The 25936-nt window shown below is 44.5% G+C and overlaps 3 protein-coding genes across 7 annotated transcripts; 1 reads left to right on the top strand and 2 right to left on the bottom strand.

The window, feature by feature from the left end:
• Nucleotides 1-1820: 1820 nt before the first annotated feature.
• On the bottom strand, nucleotides 1821-5218 carry LOC142777184 (uncharacterized). Of its 3 annotated transcripts, XM_075881497.1 has the most exons (7): nucleotides 5133-5218; nucleotides 4084-4213; nucleotides 3780-3955; nucleotides 3264-3323; nucleotides 2965-3192; nucleotides 2796-2909; nucleotides 1821-2499 (listed from the first exon to the last, which is right to left on the bottom strand). In XM_075881497.1, the coding sequence occupies exons 2-7, from the start codon at nucleotides 4197-4199 to the stop codon at nucleotides 2192-2194; spliced, it is 1002 nt and encodes a 333-aa protein (XP_075737612.1). In that variant the 5' UTR covers nucleotides 4200-4213; nucleotides 5133-5218; the 3' UTR covers nucleotides 1821-2191. The 3 variants fall into 3 exon arrangements, with proteins under 3 accessions (XP_075737612.1, XP_075737613.1, XP_075737614.1); XM_075881498.1 differs by lacking the exon at nucleotides 5133-5218 and having other exon boundaries at nucleotides 4084-4340; XM_075881499.1 differs by having other exon boundaries at nucleotides 2361-2909.
• An 8518-nt stretch (nucleotides 5219-13736) lies between these two features.
• On the bottom strand, nucleotides 13737-18148 carry LOC142776164 (uncharacterized). Of its 3 annotated transcripts, XR_012887363.1 has the most exons (6): nucleotides 18063-18148; nucleotides 17015-17144; nucleotides 16711-16886; nucleotides 16197-16256; nucleotides 15729-16125; nucleotides 13737-15432 (listed from the first exon to the last, which is right to left on the bottom strand). XR_012887363.1 is itself a non-coding variant. In XM_075879354.1 (5 exons), the coding sequence occupies exons 2-5, from the start codon at nucleotides 17128-17130 to the stop codon at nucleotides 16013-16015; spliced, it is 465 nt and encodes a 154-aa protein (XP_075735469.1). In that variant the 5' UTR covers nucleotides 17131-17144; nucleotides 18063-18148; the 3' UTR covers nucleotides 13737-16012. The 3 variants fall into 3 exon arrangements, 1 of the variants encoding a protein (XP_075735469.1); XR_012887364.1 differs by lacking the exon at nucleotides 18063-18148 and having other exon boundaries at nucleotides 17015-17821; XM_075879354.1 differs by having other exon boundaries at nucleotides 13737-16125.
• Nucleotides 18149-21707: 3559 nt separating this feature from the next.
• LOC119161399 (uncharacterized) lies at nucleotides 21708-24043 on the top strand. Its single transcript, XM_075876614.1, has 2 exons — nucleotides 21708-23076; nucleotides 23387-24043. The coding sequence occupies exons 1-2, from the start codon at nucleotides 21949-21951 to the stop codon at nucleotides 23933-23935; spliced, it is 1677 nt and encodes a 558-aa protein (XP_075732729.1). The 5' UTR covers nucleotides 21708-21948; the 3' UTR covers nucleotides 23936-24043.
• Nucleotides 24044-25936: the final 1893 nt, after the last annotated feature.

Genomic DNA, 25936 nt, shown 5'->3' on the forward strand with positions numbered 1-25936 from the left:
CCCAAACCATTAAGGGAGAATTCCAAAGAAGGAAATTGGCTTTCTAAGGCTAAAGAGAACCAGTGGCAAGGATGTGAAGCTTGCCTCTTCACATCATGGCTGCTTGCCGCTTCAAAATATTTAGCTCTGCCTCTAAAGAACAAAATTTAAAAGCTCCTGCGATAGAATGCTCTCAGTCCGATGCTAAAGAATATCTAAAATTTACTTTGTGGCCTTATGAGCGATCTTTTAGGAAGACTGATTTACAAGGCTTTGTCGCTTAGAGGGGCTTTGCAACACTTTTTCAGCGGGGTCGGGAAAATGCTGCTGGTCGGTAGTCGAGGCATCTGAAAACATGCAAGTTATACATTATAGTTATACATTATAGTGCGGCAGACGCTCTGGAATTCACAAATTATTATCAGTCAGCTAGAGATAGCTCAGTCTTTTCTTCACAAATGATGCCATAACACAAAGTGACGTCATTGGCGAAAGCCCACGGTCGTTGGCTGATTTGAGGAACATGAACTGCATAGTTAATATGGCTGCCACAGGGTGCCTCAATGTGTCCCCGTTGTACTCTTTAGTGCTAGGAATACATAGTGTGTTAAGCTGTGCATTCAAAGAAAAAAAAGAGAAAGTGTGTGAGGACATGACGTGTGCTGACAAACAGACATAGGTTCTTGCCCCTGGGTCATCCCTCCCTGCGTAACTTACAGTGAGCTCGTTAATACAAAAGGAAAGAGAAAGCACTTAAGTGTTCAACAAATATCCATAGCTCTGTTTGTACTTGACAAATTCTAAAAATTTTTGCGGAAGTTGACTCGGGAGACAATAAACTTTTAATCAAGTCATTTGATGCTTACCTAGAAAAGTGTTGCAGAACCTCCTTAAAAACAGAATGCTATCCAATTCTGCCGTTTTAATGCTCCCAAAGGGAACGGCTTTAGTGCATTGCGGTCTGAGTAGAAGAAAAAAAGAGAAAAGCATGCTTGCATCGTAACGTGCTGGAGTTGTTTGCCTCAGCATCGTGTACTACCAAGTGGCCCAAAAATCGCATTTTTAAATTTTTAGTTGCAGTAATGATTGCGATCTTTTACACATGTTTGCATTGTTAGCAAGGTTTATACAGATGTATACTAAAGATTGTTCTAAAAATCTCAACTCATGAAGCTTCTATGCTAAATTCATGCATGCTGAGAAAGAACAGCAAAGGATATGTGCCATCACCTGCCACCACTAAAGTGTTGCCAACTAGTCTGGTAGATTTTTGCAGATTTTCTTGCCATCTTATGCCTACTCCAGCCAAAAAGCATCATGTGCGTGAAACAAAACTTGGTGTTTTTACACCATGCAGCTCCACTGTGAATGCTACGTACGTTATACTAAAGCTTGCTATTTTATAGTAACACCCTAGTGTTGTCGTTTTCAAACCTGAATGGTTTCGATGGACTCCCCAAAAAGCAATACCGAAAGAAATTCAGTTGAAAGAATGAGTTCCTTGTCCATCATTTAGATGGTCAGTCTCGTCTGCTAGCTGCTGGTGTTTATGTTTGTACTTTGACACTATATTTACAACTATGAGTGGATTCTTTTCATTATGGCATGTGCATCAGCAAAACTTTTAATGCAAAAGCTTTAGATGCCTCATTTAATGCAAAGATTGACCATAAATGTCATCAAAATGAGTAATGTGAAAAGACATCTGGTGATGTCGTCACATGAAATTGTGGCAAGTGTCAGTCTAATGTTCTTATAACTACACTCACTTTGATTTTTTTTGGTGACACTGATGTTGCATATGTTTATGCACAGATGACGACAATGATTGTTGTGTTTCCCTATGTAGTAGGTGCCTACACTGTGTGTTTTTTACTGGACAAACGTCGAGCAAGAAAAGAATATTTTATGGCCACTTCTAAATGACTGCAGAAAAGGCATGATGGTAATAGCTGGCGGCAGCGGCACCCAGTCCAGTGATATGGGCTATAGGGTATCTTACAACACAACGTAGAGAGACATGTGGCACCACAGTCTATGAAAGTCTCCCAACAAGCACTTTACTGTTGTGGGAGCGACTGTATATTAGCCCACAAAACTGCTGTTGGCTAGTGTTCAGCTACGCATGCCCTACAATGTGCATGTGGCTGTGTAAATAAAAATTTTAATCAAAGTGTTAATGAATGGCTACCATTCAGATGTATCAAACTTTCTAATTTAAGTGTGTAATCAGACAATGGAAGTTTAAGTGAAGAGCGAATTTCTTGAACCACACGGGAAACCGCTTGCCCTTACGTTTGGGCCTCAAGCGAACATGTGCAGAAAGAAGTTTAAAAACCTCCTCGGTGACGTGCGGTCGGATAATTCCAAGGGCCTTTGAAGTCGATGACGGGTCTTGGTGAGGCTGTCTTCGCAGTCTTTTGATAGTTTTCCGCTGTGCTGCTACTTTGGCTTGCAGATGTTTAATGGTTTGCTTGTACTTCATTGATGGAGACATTGTCGCTGGCACATAGGAACGCACTGCAATAAACAAAAAAATGGATGTAAAAGCGAAGAACAACTAATCCCATACGAGCACTTTCCTCGCTCTTTCAGACCCAAGGTGCACAACTTTCTGCGGTGCAAAGTTTTCGATTCCACTACCTAAAAACAAACCATTCACAATGTTGACAATGCACAAAAAAAATGAAAATCACTGAGAGCCCACAATTACATTTTGTAAGTGCACACGTAGTGTCCTTTTGAGGATAGTTTCCTCAGAATGTCCTAAACATAAAATAGCACATTAAAAACAGCTGCAATAAAAGCACAGTCACCATTTTCTCTAGGGCACTCAGGCGTGGAGCTGTTGGTGGAGACGTCTTCTGGAGGGTCTTGTGATGCTTGTTCAGTGCCTCGGACAGTGCTGTCAGAACAATCTTGCGAGCAGCCTGCGGAAGTCTCTATATCAATCCACTCTGGTGTTGAAGTGAACATACAACTTACCGGTCACACAAGTTCCTTTTCTGACAGCTGAACGAATGGTTAAAGTTTTCTCCGGCAAGACGAAATCAGCAGAAGTTCTTTCACCAGCTACAAGGGAGCTGCCACCCTCAGAGGTTTGGTCAACATTCAATTTGGGTAAAAAAAAAGAAATCGCGACACTGAACGCACCTTGCTCATCGGGGCACCTCAATGTGTAGGAGCCGCTTTTTGAAGCCTCTACCGCAGGTCCTGAAGAAATGAAATTACGACAATGTGTCAGTAAGAGGCTTAAAATAACACAAACTGAAGCTCATCCGCACCTTGCAGTGCAGCTTCTGCAGCCATGTCACAGTCACTACTTGAAGCGACGCTCAGAGAACCTGCATATATGTGCAGTTGGTACAAGTTACAGAGCTTGTAGCATGGGGAAACTTAAACAGCTCTTTCAGACGCATAAATTGGTCGAACAAGGAAGAAAAGAGAAGGCACCAACTAGGAAACAAGTATTTGTGATTTTTGGAATTATCAACAGTGCTAGCTTTCACTGATGAAAGGTATACGTACATGTGCACTTGGGCTTGAAGATAACGTGAAATAGCCCTTTAAAGTCTTTCAAAACAAGTTGCGCAGGTCAAGAGCATCAAAAAACGACAGAAATGTAAAGCTGCTGTTAGGAAGGTAATAGCCCACAATTCACAAAATTTAAGACTTCCCAAGTGTTACTTCTATAGTGAGGTTTCTCCATCGGCTACAAAGATCTTCGCGGTTAACTGTCGCCACTGATTCAATACAAGTGGCTGCTATTGCACATATTTGAGTTTCAGTCAGTCACTTACATGGTGCAGCTGGTTGCACACTGGGAACAGCCATTCTTGTAAGCCTTGTGTGCCCAGGGTCCATGAAACTTTGAGCAGTAAAATGGTCGCTACAAACCCTGTACGTTGCGTACAATAGGCTGGCCGGCTTACTAAGGAGATCATCGCGTCCAGCATACTGCATCCATGCTCTCATCCTGCATTGGCAATGAACTATCAGCTGAAAGGGGAAGTGCTTGAATAGTGATTTTTATTGTTACCCTCACTGAGCAAGTGCGAACAGTAAGCCTAAAGACATGCAAACCATACAAAAGCTTTAACACACCTGCCGTCCTGTGGTATGTGGAAGAAACTTGTCCCAGGCTTCTTGTGGGTTTTGCCATTGTTGAAGCACCACGATACACAGCAGTAGCTGCCGTAGCTTGGACCGCCGGACGGCATGGCATCAGTGCGGTCTGAAAATGTTAGTAAGTGGATGCTTCGCTGTCAAATTACGAAAAAGATATGTGCACGTCATAAGTGTACCAGCAAACCCCTTTGAATGATTAGTTTATTGATGCACAATACGAAACCAGTGATACATCTCTGACCCATAAAACTCTGACTTACAAAGATAGACGTCAAGACCACGTACAAAGATCTTAAGAAGTTTCCAGGCCGCTATCCCTTGTAATGCAATGGTATCGCGGCCTGGGAACTTTTGAACACCTTCGTGCGTACGCAGTATCAGCAGTAAATTGGGAAGAAAAATCGTAGTTAAAATTTGTGCGGTAAAATTATATTGGAAATGTCAAAAAAATTTGTGGGCAGCTTGCACTAGTGGCACAAGGCTAGCGAAGAAACGAAGATGATGGCCACATGGCTAGTCCAGATTTGCCTCCGGCACACCAAGAATTATTCGTGTTCCGAGCCTTCGGAAAACGCGTCGTGAAGCATGCGAGGCCCAGCGAACGCTTCTCAATATTTTGCACTGAGCCTATGACCTAGCTGCCCAGCTATGCTCAGCGCACAGACGCTCGCGTCCGTGGCAGACGCAGCACGCGTCGCCTCGGCTTGACGCCGTGCCGCCTTTGCTATACTGCATACATTGCACAATGTTCCCGTCTAGCCGCCGCATAGATCCGCAAACTTTCTTTTTAGCAAACCTCCCCGTCCTTACAAGCTTCAGAAAAAGGTTACAACTGCGTGAATGAGACCACACGTAAGAAACAAACTCGCACACACGAAGCGCAACGTGTGTGTGCGCATCTTTCTATGATTGTTGCATGGTGTCTTATTCTCTTATTCGCGCAGGTGTAACCGTTTTCTGAAAAAATGACCCAACAAGCCCAACAACATGTCATTCAACAAGCTTCGCTTGAAAACGTGCCTCACCTGTTATCTCACGCACGAAAACGCCGACGCAGCCGACGTTGACGAAAGCGACGAAAGCTTGCCGCTGTCAGTCATGCATGGGCTTGTCGCTGGGTGGATGGTGTTTATCACAGTACGGCTGAAGAAAAATAATCGCGTAAGGTGTGTGGAATAAATTGTTTTTATGTTTAAAAAACATACCAAATTTGGGCGTATAATCATTATTTTTTGAAAACAATTCTGTTGCATTGATTATAACTGTTTTTTTTTGCGCTTGCGCCCTTTGACGTTTGGTGAGAGCACTAGTTTGTTACGTAGTCGTGACGCACTTCCTGAGGCCAGGTTTCGCGGAGTGTCCTCTCTTGTCTTTTCCTTTCTCTATGGCGCAGCAGCCAGTCCAACACAAAAGTGGCTTCTGTGCCGCACGAAAGTGGCGTCGCTTGAAAATTATTACCTAAAGCTATTTAAATGTATAAATTATAATATATAAGGCATTAAACTACCTGAACTTGGCAACGTTTAACGCTAGAACCTTATCTAGTGAGGGAAGTCTAGCTGTACTATTCGAGGAGCTAGAGGGTGTTAAATGGGATATAATAGGGCTCAGTGAGGTTAGGAGAATAGATGAGGCCTATACTGTGCTACAGAATGGGCACGTTCTTTGCTTTCGGGGCTTGGCAGACAGAAGAGAACTGGGAGTGGGGTTCCCAATTCACAGAAACATAGCTGGCAACATAGAGGAATACTATAGCATTAATGAAAGGGTGGTAGGTATTGTAATTAAACTGAATAAAAGATACAAGATGAAGGTAGTACAGGCTTATGCGCCTACATCCAGCCATTATGACGCTTCAGTTGAAAGCTTCTATGAAGACGTGGAATCGGCAATGAGTAAGGTTAAAACACAGTATACTATAGTGATGGGCGACATTAATGCAAAGGTAGGGAAGAAGCAGGCTGGAGACCAGGCAGTAGAAGATTATGGCATCGGCACTAGAAACGCCAGAGGAGAGCTACTGGTAGAATTCGCAGAACGCAATAATTTGCGGAATTAGAATACTTTCTATCGAAAACGAGAAAACCGCAAGTGGACATGGAGGAGCCCTAATGGCGAAAATAAGAACGAAATAGACTTTATAATGACTACACACCCAGGAATCGTGCAGGAGGTAGAAGTGGTTGGCAAGGTACGATGCAGTGACCATAAAATGGTACGGTCTCGAATTCGCCTAGACTTGAAAAAGGAACGACAGAAACTGGTACGCAAGAAGCCAATCAATGAGCTATCACTGAGAGGGAAAGGACAGGAATTCAGAGTGTCGCTGCAGAACAGGTACTCGGCTCTTAGTGAGGAAACCAACCTTAGCGTAGATACAATGAATGATAATCTAACGAGTATCATTACAATGTGTGCAGTGGAAGTTGGAGGCAGGGTAGTTAGACAGGACACTGGCAAGCTTTCCCAGGAAACGAAGAACCTAATTAAGAAGCGTCAAAGCATGAAAGTGTCAAGCACAACAGACAAAATAGAACTGGCAGAGCTTTCAAAGTTGATTAATAGGCGTAAAGTATGCAATGTAAGAAGGTATAACATGGAGAGAATTGAACACGCTCTGAAAAACAGAGGAAACGTCAGAGCAGTGAAGAGGAAACTTGGGATAGGCAAAAGTCGGATGTATGCACTAAGGGACAAAGACGGCAAAATAACTACCAATATGGATAGGATAGTTAAAATAGCGGAGGAGTTTTACAGAGATCTGTACAGTAGCCGAGACAACCACGACCTTAATATTATAAGAACTAGCAGTGACCCAGATGACACCCGATCAGTAATGATAGAAGAAGTCAGAAAAGCTTTGGAGAGCATGCAAAGAGGCAAAGCTGCTGGTGAGGATCAGTTAACATCAGATCTGCTGAAAGATCGAGGACAGATTGTGTTAGAAAAGCTAGCCACCCTGTTTACGAGGTGTCTCCTGACGGGAAGGGTACCAGAGTCTTGGAAGAACGCTAACATCATCTTAATACATAAGAAAAGAGATGACAAGGACTTGAAGAATTACAGGCCGATCAGCTTGCTCTCTGTAGTATACAAGCTATTTACAAAGGTAATTGCTAACAGAGTAAAGAAAACATTAGAATTCAATCAACCAAAGGAACAAGCAGGATTTCGAACAGGCTACTCAACAATTGACCACATTCATACTATCAATCAGGTAATAGAGAAATGCTCAGAGTATAACCAACCACCATACATAGCCTTCATAGATTACGAGAAGGCGTTTGATTCAGTAGATATATCAGCCGTCATGCAGACACTGCGGAATCAGGGCGTAGATGAAGTATATATAAACATTCTGGAAGAAATCTACAGGGGATCAATTGCTACCATAGTGCTTCATAAAGAAAGCAACAGAATACCAATCAAGAAGGGTGTGAGGCAGGGGGACACAATCTCCCCAATGCTATTTACCGCGTGCTTACAGGAGGTTTTCAGAAGCCTAGAATGGGAACAGTTAGGGATAAAAGTAATTGAGAGTACCTTAGTAACCTGCGCTTCGCCGATGACATTGCATTTCTGAGTAACTCAGGGGACGAATAGCAACTCATGTTTACGGAGTTAGACAAGGAGAGCAGAGAGGTGGGTCTTAAAATAATCTGCAGAAAACGAAAGTAATGTACAACAACCTCGGAAAGGAGCAGCGCTTCGAGATAGGTAATAGTGCACTTGAAGTTGTAAAAGACTATGTCTACTTAGGGCAGGTAATAACCGCAGAGCCTAACCACAAGATTGAAGAAACTAGAAGGATAAAAATGGGGTGGAGTACATTTGGCAAGCACTCTCAAATTATGACAGGTAGATTGCCACTATCCCTCAAGAGGAAGGTATATAACAGCTGTATCTTGCCAGTACTTAGCTACGGAGCAGAAACCTGGGGACTTACAAAGAGGGTTCAGCTTAAATTGAGGACGACACAGCGAGCAATGGAAAGAAAAATGGTAGGTGTAACCTTAAGAGACAAGAAGAGAGCAGAGTGGATTAGGGGGAAAACGGGGGTTAAGGATATCATAGTTGAAATAAAGAAGAGGAAATGGACATGGGCCGGGCATGTAGCGCGTAGACAGGATAACCGCTGGTCAATAAGGGTAACTAACTGGATTCCCAGAGAAGGGAAGCGGGTTAGGGGGAGACAGTAGGTTAGGTGGGCAGACGAGATTAACAAGTTTGCGGGTATAAATTGGCAGCAGCAAGCACAGGACCGGGTTAACTGGCGGAACATGGAAGAGGCTTTTGTCCTCAGTGGACGTAGTCAGGCTGATGATGATGATGATGAAACTACAAAAATTTTACTAGGCATGTGTTTGACAAGTCAAACAGCCTATATTTGTTAATTAAACACATATTACAAGCATTTTAAATACAGGAAGCGCCATGGCCGCTGCGGCTGCGAAAGATAAACAGTGCGAGATGATAGTCACCTGCGATGTGTGTTGGTGGTGAAAGCTAAAAGTTTTCAATATTTTTTGCACCAATTATTACAAAGCAGCGATGCCAACAAAATTCACATTATCAACCAGAGTTATTTGATCATATGGTTGAATAACGTTGATTATCACCGTCATCGTAGTTTTTGTTTTTGTTTGACGCGCAAGCACGTCGAGCCAAGACACACCAGCTGAGAAGCAGCGCTTGTGCAGAGGCACGCGATGCACGTGCGCGCGCGGATCGCATCCGTGGAGCTTGCGTTCGGACCGCCATTGCCGTCTTGCCACGAATTCTTTGTTTGTGCCTCGTCGTGCAGCCGGTGCTTGTTGTCTGGGCAGCATAAATTGACGTAGAACCTCGGCGCAAGCACTAGGATTCCGTGCTGATGCCCTCCTTGAGTACCGCCTGAGGATGACACTACGGCATGCAAGTTCAGCGTAGTCTCGTCACAGAACACCTACCAGTTTTCACACTCGACATGGATTCCGAAGCACGCTTTGCGTCTGTGCCTCCAGTGAAGTTAACAAAAGTTCCGAGCCGACCGGACGTGCCGTTCAACAAGAGCCTTTCGGTTTACGTGACGCTTTACAAGGGGCCCAACCGACTATTTCTGCGACTTACCGACAACGAAAGCCAATTCATTGACAATGCGATATATTTTATTGAGAAGGAGCGCCAGCATGTCTTAGAGACGTCCATTGGCACGTACTGCATGGTGGCATTGCCGCAATACTCCGACAGGCAGGCACTGCGCGCACGGGTGACGGACATTCGCAGGGATGTTACGGGCACACAAGTTCTGGCCGATGTCATGTACGTCGACGAAGGCCGCGTCGATGTTGTCCCACTGCACTGTGTGTACCCCATGAGTGATAGCGAAGCCCGCGATCCCTGCCGATCATTGGCCTGCTGCATGCGGAGAATCAGGCCAACTTTGGAGAGCTCCTGCTATGACATGCAAAGGCTCGTCGACAGGAGCAAACCTTACTACTTCGACGCCGTATTCCATGGCCTATCGGATGGTGGTGTTTACCAGGTGGACTTGTTCATCAACATTCCCGATGCCCCCCCTGTGATGCGGCGTCGGAGTGTTGCCCGACTCCTTGTCGATAACGGCTTCGCAGAATTCTTGGATTACCTAGTAGATGCCCCGCGTGTTGTTGTTGAACCGACAGCCGATGCGAACGATCATTCCCAGCGTGAATGCGAAGGCGTCGTCGAGCAGATGCTGGCCGAAAGGGGAAGCACCAAGACCGAAAATGCAGCCATAGGAGCGAACGAAATCTACATTCAAGGTGACATTTGCCCTGAGAGTAAAGCCTGCACTGAGAATGAAATCTGCGCCGACTATCGAATCGGCCGCGCTAGGACTGCCATAAACACCGTGGTGTCGGACAGATCGCCTTCTACTCTCTCCGCAATCAACGTTAAGGTGTTGGGCAAATCACTCTCTACTCGCTCCGCAATCAATGGCGAGGTGAGCCCGTCCTCTTCTACTCACTCCACGATCAGTGGTGAGGTGTTGGACAAATCACCCTCCACTTTTTCTGCCTGAAGTGTTAATTCACTGAGTCGCAGCTCTCTCTGCTTTGAATTGACACCGTTTGTGCCACAAAGAAACATTATAGACATCAACGTTACGTTCATCTTGACACCCGATCAGTGGTATGGACAGCCTACCTCTGCGGTGAAAGACCTGTCAGAAATGAGCGGCATCATAGAATCGTGCAAGCAAGTGGCATGTGTGAAACAAGAAATCAAGAAGGGGTCATACCTCATATATCGTGATTTGCCGCACGAACCTGGAACCAGAGACCGTGTTGAGGAACTGCTTAGTGCTGGAAAGTGCCAGGTATTTCTATTTAGTCTTCTTCTATGGGAGAAAGACTCTTGATAGACTTACTATGGAAGATGGTGCTTTCAGCTTGGGAGAGTCTTTGCTAGGCCTTATAGACGACATGCAGGACATTTGCAGGTATGGCAGTTTCTTAGAAAACAGGCTTTTTGCAAAGTCGGTTGGTGAGTTCGTCGCTGCCAGGTCCAGCCGCAACAACTTGTGGTACCGAGCAAAGGTTGTCTCTATCGGTGATGGCGAGCGTCTGAAAGTGATGTTCGTGGACTTCGGGTTTTATGAATGGGTCACGTTGAATAATGTCGGAACACTGGATGCACGCTTTACACTCTTGCCCATTCAGTCGCAGTTGTCATCCCTCGTGGACACTGAATTGTGCTGCGTGAGGGATGGAACCAGCTGGGACAAGAAAATGCGCAAACAGTTCCTCAAATGTGTCACTGGCCGAACTCTTCTGATCGAGACTGTGTGCTCGAAGGAGAAATTTTTGCGTGTCAAGCTCTACTTCTGCCATAAAGACGTGATCTACAGTGTGACTGATTTTATAAGAAACATATAAACAGACTAAAGTCAAGAAAGAGGCTACAAGTGCTCAGTATTTACTGGAATTCATGCATGCTCTACTGAACTCTGCAGGATTTTCGGAACATTAAAATAGTTCACATAATTTATTTATTTTGTGTTTTATTGTGATTGTCCTGCAGCGACTAAAATTTTGGAGACCACAGGATCGCGTGGCCAACAGCAGTGCAGCCCCTTCTCACGGCTACCAGAGAAGCTCGAGAGTGCGCACTGCGCAAGCACATCCGTTCCTATCTACCAGCCTGCAGTTTTGCTCCCTTGAAATGTGTGCACAACGCAAAGCCAAAAAAATTGCAAGGTGTTGCTTTTGCACCAAGCGATCATATCGCGACAGTATATTTAACTTGTAGTCGCAGTGACCAGAGTCCGCCGCTTCTATGCCTTTGTTCCAGATGCTCCACCGAACCCAAAACGTGCACATTGCGTCAGTTTTTTTTAATCGACACATGTGATAAGATTACCGAGCAATGGTTTATTTTAGCGAGGCACGCTCTTTTTCGCTGCCGTGGAACATTTAAAATGAAAGCACCGAAGTGGCCTGCACCGAGCATCGCCTCTACAAGTTTAGCATTTTTGTGATGAAATTGTTATGTATTGTTACGCTGATATGTCAACTACGTAGCAATATCATCACTCAGTGCTTCCAGAGTTACTGCAAAAGTGACACCTTGCAATTTTTCTGGCGTTCCGCTGTGCGCAGCTGTGAGAAGGCGCCGTGGTGCTGTTGGCCACAGTACCTGCGATTCCATCACGGAACGTCTGAGGTAACCGGACCAGTGTAACATTTTTGGTTGTTTGTTGATGTGTGCATGGGACAAATAAATATTTTTATTAAGACAATCAAGCAATTTCCACTATCTTGGGTATTTAGGTGATTGCCCTATATATGTAAAAAATAGTAAATCTAAAAAAAACCTAGTGAAAAGCATAATCGGCAAGACAGGAAGGAAAAAGGACTCTGTTTACTCTATTACCAGCATGATTCAAATTCCATAAATTATTGTTTTGGAAATGAGGGCCATACTAATGCTTTTGGGACATTTCTTGCTCCTGGTAAGTTCAGTATGAATCAGCTTGGAACAAAAGGCAAAAATACTTATTTAATATGTTGAATCACACAGCACCCAAGGGCAGTGGGAGCTGTGTTGAGCTGCCCTGAACACGCTTATAAGAACCATATTAGACAATATGCTCTGTTAGAATATCAGAAGCTGGTTGTACAAGTGGACAGCAATGTTATATTCAACACGCTTTTGTCTTGGCTTTTAAGCAGTTTTGAGGAATTAGGTGGAGGCTCTAAAGTGTAACAAAAAAGGGCTCCTCTCCAGGTCTGGCCATTTTGAGACATGCGCAATGCTTATACTGTGCATTCATGATCATGTTTTCCAAAAGTTACATTGGCACAAACCATGAGAAAAACCTATTTCAAATTGAACGTTCTCGCTTATACTGGTGTCAAACGGCCACTTTTGATCACAGTCGTTTCTGATCCCGATCTTATTTCATGATTATGATTGGTTTTCTCACGCAAGCTGCAGAAGAGAGCCGGGCGCTGTTGAGAAATTTGATCCCGACCAGGCTTGATTGTGATCAACAGTGCACCTTATGATGCCGGATTTTAAACTGAACATCAGTTGCTCTTCTCCTTGTTCGCACTGCACTTCTAAATGGGGCATTGGCTTGTGATATCGACTGAGCATAGGAACACTGCAACATAGGTGAAGAATCTGTGCCACACACCAAAGAGATCCTCTATGTCCTCACCTGTCGCCCTCTGCGGTGGGCAGGGGTGACATGGAGGCACTCTAATGCAACATAAATTGCAGAAGAAGGGGGAGGGCAGGTCTTGCCCACTCATCACGAGTTGTGCATGACGTGGCGATGTGCGCTCATCACGTGATCCTCCCAAACCATTAAGGGAGAATTCCAAAGAAGGAAATTGGCTTTCTAAGGCTAAAGAGAACCAGTGGCAAGGATGTGAAGCTTGCCTCTTCACATCATGGCTGCTTGCCGCTTCAAAATATTTAGCTCTGCCTCTAAAGAACAAAATTTAAAAGCTCCTGCGATAGAATGCTCTCAGTCCGATGCTAAAGCATATCTAAAATTTACTTTGTGGCCTTATGAGCGATCTTTTAGGAAGACTGATTTACAAGGCTTTGTCGCTTAGAGGGGCTTTGCAACACTTTTTCAGCGGGGTCGGGAAAATGCTGCTGGTCGGTAGTCGAGGCATCTGAAAACATGCAAGTTATACATTATAGTTATACATTATAGTGCGGCAGACGCTCTGGAATTCACAAATTATTATCAGTCAGCTAGAGATAGCTCAGTCTTTTCTTCACAAATGATGCCATAACACAAAGTGACGTCATTGGCGAAAGCCCACGGTCGTTGGCTGATTTGAGGAACATGAACTGCATAGTTAATATGGCTGCCACAGGGTGCCTCAATGTGTCCCCGTTGTACTCTTTAGTGCTAGGAATACATAGTGTGTTAAGCTGTGCATTCAAAGAAAAAAAAGAGAAAGTGTGTGAGGACATGACGTGTGCTGACAAACAGACATAGGTTCTTGCCCCTGGGTCATCCCTCCCTGCGTAACTTACAGTGAGCTCGTTAATACAAAAGGAAAGAGAAAGCACTTAAGTGTTCAACAAATATCCATAGCTCTGTTTGTACTTGACAGATTCTAAAAATTTTTGCGGAAGTTGACTCGGGAGACAATAAACTTTTAATCAAGTCATTTGATGCTTACCTAGAAAAGTGTTGCAGAACCTCCTTAAAAACAGAATGCTATCCAATTCTGCCGTTTTAATGCTCCCAAAGGGAACGGCTTTAGTGCATTGCGGTCTGAGTAGAAGAAAAAAAGAGAAAAGCATGCTTGCATCGTAACGTGCTGGAGTTGTTTGCCTCAGCATCGTGTACTACCAAGTGGCCCAAAAATCGCATTTTTAAATTTTTAGTTGCAGTAATGATTGCGATCTTTTACACATGTTTGCATTGTTAGCAAGGTTTATACAGATGTATACTAAAGATTGTTCTAAAAATCTCAACTCATGAAGCTTCTATGCTAAATTCATGCATGCTGAGAAAGAACAGCAAAGGATATGTGCCATCACCTGCCACCACTAAAGTGTTGCCAACTAGTCTGGTAGATTTTTGCAGATTTTCTTGCCATCTTATGCCTACTCCAGCCAAAAAGCATCATGTGCGTGAAACAAAACTTGGTGTTTTTACACCATGCAGCTCCACTGTGAATGCTACGTACGTTATACTAAAGCTTGCTATTTTATAGTAACACCCTAGTGTTGTCGTTTTCAAACCTGAATGGTTTCGATGGACTCCCCAAAAAGCAATACCGAAAGAAATTCAGTTGAAAGAATGAGTTCCTTGTCCATCATTTAGATGGTCAGTCTCGTCTGCTAGCTGCTGGTGTTTATGTTTGTACTTTGACACTATATTTACAACTATGAGTGGATTCTTTTCATTATGGCATGTGCATCAGCAAAACTTTTAATGCAAAAGCTTTAGATGCCTCATTTAATGCAAAGATTGACCATAAATGTCATCAAAATGAGTAATGTGAAAAGACATCTGGTGATGTCGTCACATGAAATTGTGGCAAGTGTCAGTCTAATGTTCTTATAACTACACTCACTTTGATTTTTTTTGGTGACACTGATGTTGCATGTGTTTATGCACAGATGACGACAATGATTGTTGTGTTTCCCTATGTAGTAGGTGCCTACACTGTGTGTTTTTTACTGGACAAACGTCGAGCAAGAAAAGAATATTTTATGGCCACTTCTAAATGACTGCAGAAAAGGCATGATGGTAATAGCTGGCGGCAGCGGCACCCAGTCCAGTGATATGGGCTATAGGGTATCTTACAACACAACGTAGAGAGACATGTGGCACCACAGTCTATGAAAGTCTCCCAACAAGCACTTTACTGTTGTGGGAGCGACTGTATATTAGCCCACAAAACTGCTGTTGGCTAGTGTTCAGCTACGCATGCCCTACAATGTGCATGTGGCTGTGTAAATAAAAATTTTAATCAAAGTGTTAATGAATGGCTACCATTCAGATGTATCAAACTTTCTAATTTAAGTGTGTAATCAGACAATGGAAGTTTAAGTGAAGAGCGAATTTCTTTAACCACACGGGAAACCGCTTGCCCTTACGTTTGGGCCTCAAGCGAACATGTGCAGAAAGAAGTTTAAAAACCTCCTCGGTGACGTGCGGTCGGATAATTCCAAGGGCCTTTGAAGTCGATGACGGGTCTTGGTGAGGCTGTCTTCGCAGTCTTTTGATAGTTTTCCGCTGTGCTGCTACTTTGGCTTGCAGATGTTTAATGGTTTGCTTGTACTTCATTGATGGAGACATTGTCGCTGGCACATCGGAACGCACTGCCATAAACAAAAAAATGGATGTAAAAGCGAAGAACAACTAATCCCATACGAGCACTTTCCTCGCTATTTCAGACCCAAGGTGCACAACTTTCTGCGGTGCAAAGTTTTCGATTCCACTACCTAAAAACAAACCATTCACAATGTTGACAATGCACAAAAAAAATGAAAATCACTGAGAACCCACAATTACATTTTGTAAGTGCACACGTAGTGTCCTTTTGAGGATAGTTTCCTCAGAATGTCCTAAACATAAAATAGCACATTAAAAACAGCTGCAATAAAAGCACAGTCACCATTTTCTCTAGGGCACTCAGGCGTGGAGCTGTTGGTGGAGACGTCTTCTGGAGGGTCTTGTGATGCTTGTTCAGTGCCTCGGACAGTGCTGTCAGAACAATCTTGCGAGCAGCCTGCGGAAGTCTCTATATCAATCCACTCTGGTGTTGAAGTGAACATACAACTTACCGGTCACACAAGTTCATTTTCTGACAGCTGAACGAATGGTTAAAGTTTTCTCCGGCAAGACGAAATCAGCAGAAGTTCTTTCACCAGCTACAAGGGAGCTGCCACCCTCAGAGGTTTAGTCAACATTCAATTTGGGTAAAAAAAAAGAAATCGCAACACTGAACGCACCTTGCTCATCGGGGCACCTCAATGTGTAGGAGCCGCTTTTTGAAGCCTCTACCGCAGGTCCTGAAGAAATGAAATTACGACAATGTGTCAGTAAGAGGCTTAAAATAACACAAACTGAAGCTCATCCGCACCTTGCAGTGCAGCTTCTGCAGCCATGTCACAGTCACTACTTGAAGCGACGCTCAGAGAACCTGCATATATGTGCAGTTGGTACAAGTTACAGAGCTTGTAGCATGGGGAAACTTAAACAGCTCTTTCAGACGCATAAATTGGTCGAACAAGGAAGAAAAGAGAAGGCACCAACTAGGAAACAAGTATTTGTGATTTTTGGAATTATCAACAGTGCCAGCTTTCACTGATGAAAGGTATACGTACATGTGCACTTGGGCTTGAAGATAACTTGAAATTGCCCTTTAAAGTCTTTCAAAACAAGTTGCGCAGGTCAAGAGCATCAAAAAACGACAGAAATGTAAAGCTGCTGTTAGGAAGGTAATAGCCCACAATTCACAAAATTTAAGACTTCCCAAGTGTTACTTCTATAGTGAGGTTTCTCCATCGGCTACAAAGATCTTCGCGGTTAACTGTCGCCACTGATTCAATACAAGTGGCTGCTATTGCATATTTGAGTTTCAGTCAGTCACTTACATGGTGCAGCTGGTTGCACACTGGGAACAGCCATTCTTGTAAGCCTTGTGTGCCCAGGGTCCATGAAACTTTGAGCAGTAAAATGGTCGCTACAAACCCTGTACGTTGCGTACAATAGGCTGGCCGGCTTACTAAGGAGATCATCGCGTCCAGCATACTGCATCCATGCTCTCATCCTGCATTGGCAATGAACTATCAGCTGAAAGGGGAAGTGCTTGAATAGTGATTTTTATTGTTACCCTCACTGAGCAAGTGCGAACAGTAAGCCTAAAGACATGCAAACCATACAAAAGCTTTAACACACCTGCCGTCCTGTGGTATGTGGAAGAAACTTGTCCCAGGCTTCTTGTGGGTTTTGCCATTGTTGAAGCACCACGATACACAGCAGTAGCTGCCGTAGCTTGGACCGCCGGACGGCATGGCATCAGTGCGGTCTGAAAATGTTAGTAAGTGGATGCTTCGCTGTCAAATTACGAAAAAGATATGTGCACGTCATAAGTGTACCAGCAAACCCCTTTGAATGATTAGTTTATTGATGCACAATACGAAACCAGTGATACATCTCTGACCCATAAAACTCTGACTTACAAAGATAGACGTCAAGACCACGTACAAAGATCTTCAGAAGTTTCCAGGCCGCTATCCCTTGTAATGCAATGGTATCGCGGCCTGGGAACTTTTGAACACCTTCGTGCGTACGCAGTATCAGCAGTAAATTGGGAAGAAAAATCGTAGTTAAAATTTGTGCGGTAAAATTATATTGGAAATGTCAAAAAAATTTGTGGGCAGCTTGCACTAGTGGCACAAGGCTAGCGAAGAAACGAAGATGATGGCCACATGGCTAGTCCAGATTTGCCTCCGGCACACCAAGAATTATTCGTGTTCCGAGCCTTCGGAAAACGCGTCGTGAAGCATGCGAGGCCCAGCGAACACTTCTCAATATTTTGCACTGAGCCTATGACCTAGCTGCCCAGCTATGCTCAGCGCACAGACGCTCGCGTCCGTGGCAGACGCAGCACGCGTCGCCTCGGCTTGACGCCGTGCCGCCTTTGCTATACTGCATACATTGCACAATGTTCCCGTCTAGCCGCCGCATAGATCCGCAAACTTTCTTTTTAGCAAACCTCCCCGTCCTTACAAGCTTCAGAAAAAGGTTACAACTGCGTGAATGAGACCACACGTAAGAAACAAACTCGCACACACGAAGCGCAACGTGTGTGTGCGCATCTTTCTATGATTGTTGCATGGTGTCTTATTCTCTTATTCGCGCAGGTGTAACCGTTTTCTGAAAAATGACCCAACAAGCCCAACAACATGTCATTCAACAAGCTTCGCTTGAAAACGTGCCTCACCTGTTATCTCACGCACGAAAACGCCGACGCAGCCGACGTTGACGAAAGCGACGAAAGCTTGCCGCTGTCAGTCATGCATGGGCTTGTCGCTGGGTGGATGGTGTTTATCACAGTACGGCTGAAGAAAAATAATCGCGTAAGGTGTGTGGAATAAATTGTTTTTATGTTTAAAAACATACCAAATTTGGGCGTATAATCATTATTTTTTGAAAACAATTCTGTTGCATTGATTATAACTGTTTTTTTTTGCGCTTGCGCCCTTTGACGTTTGGTGAGAGCACTAGTTTGTTACGTAGTCGTGACGCACTTCCTGAGGCCAGGTTTCGCGGAGTGTCCTCTCTTGTCTTTTCCTTTCTCTATGGCGCAGCAGCCAGTCCAACACAAAAGTGGCTTCTGTGCCGCACGGAAGTGGCGTCACTTGAAAATTATTACCTAAAGCTATTTAAATGTATAAATTATAATATATAAGGCATTAAACTACCTGAACTTGGCAACGTTTAACGCTAGAACCTTATCTAGTGAGGGAAGTCTAGCTGTACTATTCGAGGAGCTAGAGGGTGTTAAATGGGATATAATAGGGCTCAGTGAGGTTAGGAGATTAGATGAGGCCTATACTGTGCTACAGAATGGGCACGTTCTTTGCTTTCGGGGCTTGGCAGACAGAAGAGAACTGGGAGTGGGGTTCCCAATTCACAGAAACATAGCTGGCAACATAGAGGAATACTATAGCATTATTGAAAGGGTGGTAGGTATTGTAATTAAACTGAATAAAAGATACAAGATGAAGGTAGTACAGGCTTATGCGCCTACATCCAGCCATTATGACGCTTCAGTTGAAAGCTTCTATGAAGACGTGGAATAGGCAATGAGTAAGGTTAAAACACAGTATACTATAGTGATGGGCGACATTAATGCAAAGGTAGGGAAGAAGCAGGCTGGAGACCAGGCAGTAGAAGATTATGGCATCGGCACTAGAAACGCCAGAGGAGAGCTAGTGGTAGAATTCGCAGAACGCAATAATTTGCGGAATTAGAATACTTTCTATCGAAAACGAGAAAACCGCAAGTGGACATGGAGGAGCCCTAATGGCGAAAATAAGAACGAAATAGACTTTATAATGACTGCACACCCAGGAATCGTGCAGGAGGTAGAAGTGGTTGGCAAGGTACGATGCAGTGACCATAGAATGGTACGGTCTCGAATTCGCCTAGACTTGAAAAAGGAACGACAGAAACTGGTACGCAAGAAGCCAATCAATGAGCTATCACTGAGAGGGAAAGTACAGGAATTCAGAGTGTCGCTGCAGAACAGGTACTCGGCTCTTAGTGAGGAAACCAACCTTAGCGTAGATACAATGAATGATAATCTAACGAGTATCATTACAATGTGTGCAGTGGAAGTTGGAGGCAGGGTAGTTAGACAGGACACTGGCAAGCTTTCCCAGGAAACGAAGAACCTAATTAAGAAGCGTCAAAGCATGAAAGTGTCAAGCACAACAGACAAAATAGAACTGGCAGAGCTTTCAAAGTTGATTAATAGGCGTAAAGTATGCAATGTAAGAAGGTATAACATGGAAAGAATTGAACACGCTCTGAAAAACAGAGGAAGCGTCAGAGCAGTGAAGAGGAAACTTGGGATAGGCAAAAGTCGGATGTATGCACTAAGGGACAAAGACGGCAAAATAACTACCAATATGGATAGGATAGTTAAAATAGCGGAGGAGTTTTACAGAGATCTGTACAGTAGCCGAGACAACCACGACCTTAATATTATAAGAACTAGCAGTGACCCAGATGACACCCGATCAGTAATGATAGAAGAAGTCAGAAAAGCTTTGGAGAGCATGCAAAGAGGCAAAGCTGCTGGTGAGGATCAGTTAACATCAGATCTGCTGAAAGATCGAGGACAGATTGTGTTAGAAAAGCTAGCCACCCTGTTTACGAGGTGTCTCCTGACGGGAAGGGTACCAGAGTCTTGGAAGAACGCTAACATCATCTTAATACATAAGAAAAGAGATTACAAGGACTTGAAGAATTAGAGGCCGATCAGCTAGCTCTCTGTAGTATACAAGCTATTTACAAAGGTAATTGCTAACAGAGTAAAGAAAAGATTAGAATTCAATCAACCAAAAGAACAAGCAGGATTTCGAACAGGCTACTCAACAATTCATCACATTCATGCTATCAATCAGGTAATAGAGAAATGCTCAGAGTATAACCAACCACTATACATAGCCTTCATAGATTACGAGAAGGCGTTTGATTCAGTAGATATATCAGCCGTCATGCAGACACTGCGGAATCAGGGCGTAGATGAAGTATATATAAACATTCTGGAAGAAATCTACAGGGGATCAACTGCTACCATAGTGCTTCATAAAGAAAGCAACAGAATACCAATCAAGAAGGGTGTGAGGCAGGGGGACACAATCTCCCCAATGCTATTTACCGCGTGCTTACAGGAGGTTTTCAGAAGCCTAGAATGGGAACAGTTAGGGATAAAAGTAATTGAGAGTACCTTAGTAACCTGCGCTTCGCCGATGACATTGCATTTCTGAGTAACTCAGGGGACGAATAGCAACTCATGATTACGGAGTTAGACAAGGAGAGCAGAGAGGTGGGTCTTAAAATAATCTGCAGAAAACGAAAGTAATGTACAACAACCTCGGAAAGGAGCAGCGCTTCGAGATAGGTAATAGTGCACTTGAAGTTGTAAAAGACTATGTCTACTTAGGGCAGGTAATAACCGCAGAGCCTAACCACAAGATTGAAGAAACTAGAAGGATAAAAATGGGGTGGAGTACATTTGGCAAGCACTCTCAAATTATGACAGGTAGATTGCCACTATCCCTCAAGAGGAAGGTATATAACAGCTGTATCTTGCCAGTACTTAGCTACGGAGCAGAAACCTGGGGACTTACAAAGAGGGTTCAGCTTAAATTGAGGACGACACAGCGAGCAATGGAAAGAAAAATGGTAGGTGTAACCTTAAGAGACAAGAAGAGAGCAGAGTGGATTAGGGGGAAAACGGGGGTTAAGGATATCATAGTTGAAATAAAGAAGAGGAAATGGACATGGGCCGGGCATGTAGCGCGTAGACAGGATAACCGCTGGTCAATAAGGGTAACTAACTGGATTCCCAGAGAAGGGAAGCGGGTTAGGGGGAGACAGTAGGTTAGGTGGGCAGACGAGATTAACAAGTTTGCGGGTATAAATTGGCAGCAGCAAGCACAGGACCGGGTTAACTGGCGGAACATGGAAGAGGCTTTTGTCCTCAGTGGACGTAGTCAGGCTGATGATGATGATGATGAAACTACAAAAATTTTACTAGGCATGTGTTTGACAAGTCAAACAGCCTATATTTGTTAATTAAACACATATTACAAGCATTTTAAATACAGGAAGCGCCATGGCCGCTGCGGCTGCGAAAGATAAACAGTGCGAGATGATAGTCACCTGCGATGTGTGTTGGTGGTGAAAGCTAAAAGTTTTCAATATTTTTTGCACGAATTATTACAAAGCAGCGATGCCAACAAAATTCACATTTTCAACCAGAGTTATTTGATCATATGGTTGAATAACGTTGATTATCACCGTCATCGTAGTTTTTGTTTTTGGTTGACGCGCAAGCACGTCGAGCCAAGACACACCAGCTGAGAAGCAGCGCTTGTGCAGAGGCACGCGATGCACGTGCGCGCGCGGATCGCATCCGTGGAGCTTGCGTTCGGACCGCCATTGCCGTCTTGCCACGAATTCTTTGTTTGTGCCTCGTCGTGCAGCCGGTGCTTGTTGTCTGGGCAGCATAAATTGACGTAGAACCTCGGCGCAAGCACTAGGATTCCGTGCTGATGCCCTCCTTGAGTACCGCCTGAGGATGACACTACGGCATGCAAGTTCAGCGTAGTCTCGTCACAGAACACCTACCAGTTTTCACACTCGACATGGATTCCGAAGCACGCTTCGCGTCTGTGCCTCCAGTGAAGTTAACAAAAGTTCCGAGCCGACCGGACGTGCCGTTCAACAAGAGCCTTTCGGTTTACGTGACGCTTTACAAGGGGCCCAACCGACTATTTCTGCGACTTACCGACAACGAAAGCCAATTCATTGACAATGCGATATATTTTATTGAGAAGGAGCGCCAGCATGTCTTAGAGACGTCCATTGGCACGTACTGCATGGTGGCATTGCCGCAATACTCCGACAGGCAGGCACTGCGCGCACGGGTGACGGACATTCGCAGGGATGTTACGGGCACACAAGTTCTGGCCGATGTCCTGTACGTCGACGAAGGCCGCGTCGATGTTGTCCCACTGCACTGTGTGTACCCCATGAGTGATAGCGAAGCCCGCGATCCCTGCCGATCATTGGCCTGCTGCATGCGGAGAATCAGGCCAACTTTGGAGAGCTCCTGCTATGACATGCAAAGGCTCGTCGACAGGAGCAAACCTTACTACTTCGACGCCGTATTCCATGGCCTATCGGATGGTAGTGTTTACCAGGTGGACTTGTTCATCAACATTCCCGATGCCCCCCCTGTGATGCGGCGTCGGAGTGTGGCCCGACTCCTTGTCGATAACGGCTTCGCAGAATTCTTGGATTACCTAGTAGATGCCCCGCGTGTTGTTGTTGAACCGACAGCCGATGCGAACGATCATTCCCAGCGTGAATGCGAAGGCGTCGTCGAGCAGATGCTGGCCGAAAGGGGAAGCACCAAGACCGAAAATGGAGCCATAGGAGCGAACGAAATCTACATTCAAGGTGACATTTGCCCTGAGAGTAAAGCCTGCACTGAGAATGAAATCTGCGCCGACTATCGAATCGGCCGCGCTAGGACTGCCATAAACGCCGTGGTGTCGGACAGATCGCCTTCTACTCTCTCCGCAATCAACGTTAAGGTGTTGGGCAAATCACTCTCTACTCGCTCCGCAATCAATGGCGAGGTGAGCCCGTCCTCTTCTACTCACTCCACGATCAGTGGTGAGGTGTTGGACAAATCACCCTCCACTTTTTCTGCCTGAAGTGTTAATTCGCTGAGTCGCAGCTCTCTCTGCTTTGAATTGACACCGTTTGTGCCACAAAGAAACATTATAGACATCAACGTTACGTTCATCTTGACACCCGATCAGTGGTATGGACAGCCTACCTCAGCGGTGAAAGACCTGTCAGAAATGAGCGGCATCATAGAATCGTGCAAGCAAGTGGCATGTGTGAAACAAGAAATCAAGAAGGGGTCATACCTCATATATCGTGATTTGCCGCACGAACCTGGAACCAGAGACCGTGTTGAGGAACTGCTTAGTGCTGGAAAGTGCCAGGTAATTCTATTTAGTCTTCTTCTATGGGAGAAAGACTCTTGATAGACTTACTATGGAAGATGGTGCTTTCAGCTTGGGAGAGTCTTTGCTAGGCCTTATAGACGACATGCAGGACATTTGCAGGTATGGCAGTTTCTTAGAAAACAGGCTTTTTGCAAAGTCGGTTGGTGAGTTCGTCGCTGCCAGGTCCAGCCGCAACAACTTGTGGTACCGAGCAAAGGTTGTCTCTATCGGTGATGGCGAGCGTCTGAAAGTGATGTTCGTGGACTTCGGGTTTTATGAATGGGTCACGTTGAATAATGTCGGAACACTGGATGCACGCTTTACACTCTTGCCCATTCAGTCGCAGTTGTCATCCCTCGTGGACACTGAATTGTGCTGCGTGAGGGATGGAACCAGCTGGGACAAGAAAATGCGCAAACAGTTCCTCAAATGTGTCACTGGCCGAACTCTTCTGATCGAGACTGTGTGCTCGAAGGAGAAATTTTTGCGTGTCAAGCTCTACTTCTGCCATAAAGACGTGATCTACAGTGTGACTGATTTTATAAGAAACATATAAACAGACTAAAGTCAAGAAAGAGGCTACAAGTGCTCAGTATTTACTGGAATTCATGCATGCTCTACTGAACTCTGCAGGATTTTCGGAACATTAAAATAGTTCACATAATTTATTTGTTTTGTGTTTTATTGTGATTGTCCTGCAGCGACTAAAATTTTGGAGACCACAGGATCGCGTGGCCAACAGCAGTGCAGCCCCTTCTCACGGCTACCAGAGAAGCTCGAGAGTGCGCACTGCGCAAGCGCATCCGTTCCTATCTACCAGCCTGCAGTTTTGCTCCCTTGAAATGTGTGCACAACGCAAAGCCAAAAAAATTGCAAGGTGTTGCTTTTGCACCAAGCGATCATATCGCGACAGTATATTTAACTTGTAGTCGCAGTGACCAGAGTCCGCCGCTTCTATGCCTTTGTTCCAGATGCTCCACCGAACCCAAAACGTGCATCTTGCGTCAGTTTTTTTTAATCGACACATGTGATAAGATTACCGAGCAATGGTTTATTTTAGCGAGGCACGCTCTTTTTCGCTGCCGTGGAACATTTAAAATGAAAGCACCGAAGTGGCCTGCACCGAGCATCGCCTCTACAAGTTTAGCATTTTTGTGATGAAATTGTTATGTATTGTTACGCTGATATGTCAACTACATAGCAATATCATCACTCAGTGCTTCCAGAGTTACTGCAAAAGTGACACCTTGCGATTTTTCTGGCGTTCCGCTGTGTGCAGCTGTGAGAAGGCGCCGTGGTGCTGTTGGCCACAGTACCTGCGATTCCATCACGGAACGTCTGAGGTAACCGGACCAGTGTACCATTTTTGGCTGTTTGTTGATGTGTGCATGGGACAAATAAATATTTTTATTAAGACAATCAAGCAATTTCCACTATCTTGGGTGTTTAGGTGATGGCCCTATATATGTAAAAAATAGTAAATCTAAAAAAAAAGCTAGTGAAAAGCATAATCGGCAAGACAGGAAGGAAAAAGGACTCTGTTTACTCTATTACCAGCATGATTCAAATTCCATAAATTATTGTTTTGGAAATGAGGGCCATACTAATGCTTTTGGGACATTTCTTGCTCCTGGTAAGTTCAGTATGAATCAGCTTGGAACAAAAGGCAAAAATACTTATTTAATATGTTGAATCACACAGCACCCAAGGCCAGTGGGAGCTGTGTTGAGCTGCCCTGAACACGCTTATAAGAACCATATTAGACAATATGCTCTGTTAGAATATCAGAAGCTGGTTGTACAAGTGGACAGCAATGTTATATTCAACACGCTTTTGTCTTGGCTTTTATGCAGTTTTGAGGAATTAGGTGGAGGCTCTAAAGTGTAACAAAAAAGGGCTCCTCTCCAGGTCTGGCCATTTTGAGACATGCGCAATGCTTATACTGTGCATTCATGATCATGTTTTCCAAAAGTTACATTGGCACAAACCATGAAAAAAACCTATTTCAAATTGAACGTTCTCGCTTATACTGGTGTCAAACGGCCACTTTTGATCACAGTCGTTTCTGATCCTGATCTTATTTCATGATTATGATTGGTTCTCTCACGCAAGCTGCAGAAGAGAGCCGGGCGCTGTTGAGAAATTAGATCCCGACCAGGCTTGATTGTGATCAACAGTGCAGCTTATGATGCCGGATTTTACACTGAACATCAGCTGCTCTTCTTGTTCGCACTGCACTTCTAAATGGGGCATTGGCTTGTGATATCGACTGAGCATAGGAACACTGCAACATAGGTGAAGAATCTGTGCCACACACCAAAGAGATCCTCTATGTCCTCACCTGTCACCCTCTGCGGTGGGCAGGGGTGACATGGAGGCACTCTAATGCAACATAAATTGCAGAAGAAGGGGGAGGGCAGGTCTTGCCCACTTATCACGAGTTGTGCATGACGTGGCGATGCACAACTCGATGCACACCTACCTACCTACCTACCTACCTACCTACCTACCTACCTACCTACCTACCTACCTACCTACCACTACCTACCTACCTACC

The sequence above is a fragment of the Rhipicephalus microplus genome, chromosome X (assembly GCF_043290135.1).
Source record: "Rhipicephalus microplus isolate Deutch F79 chromosome X, USDA_Rmic, whole genome shotgun sequence".
Taxonomy (NCBI): Eukaryota; Metazoa; Arthropoda; class Arachnida; order Ixodida; family Ixodidae; genus Rhipicephalus; species Rhipicephalus microplus.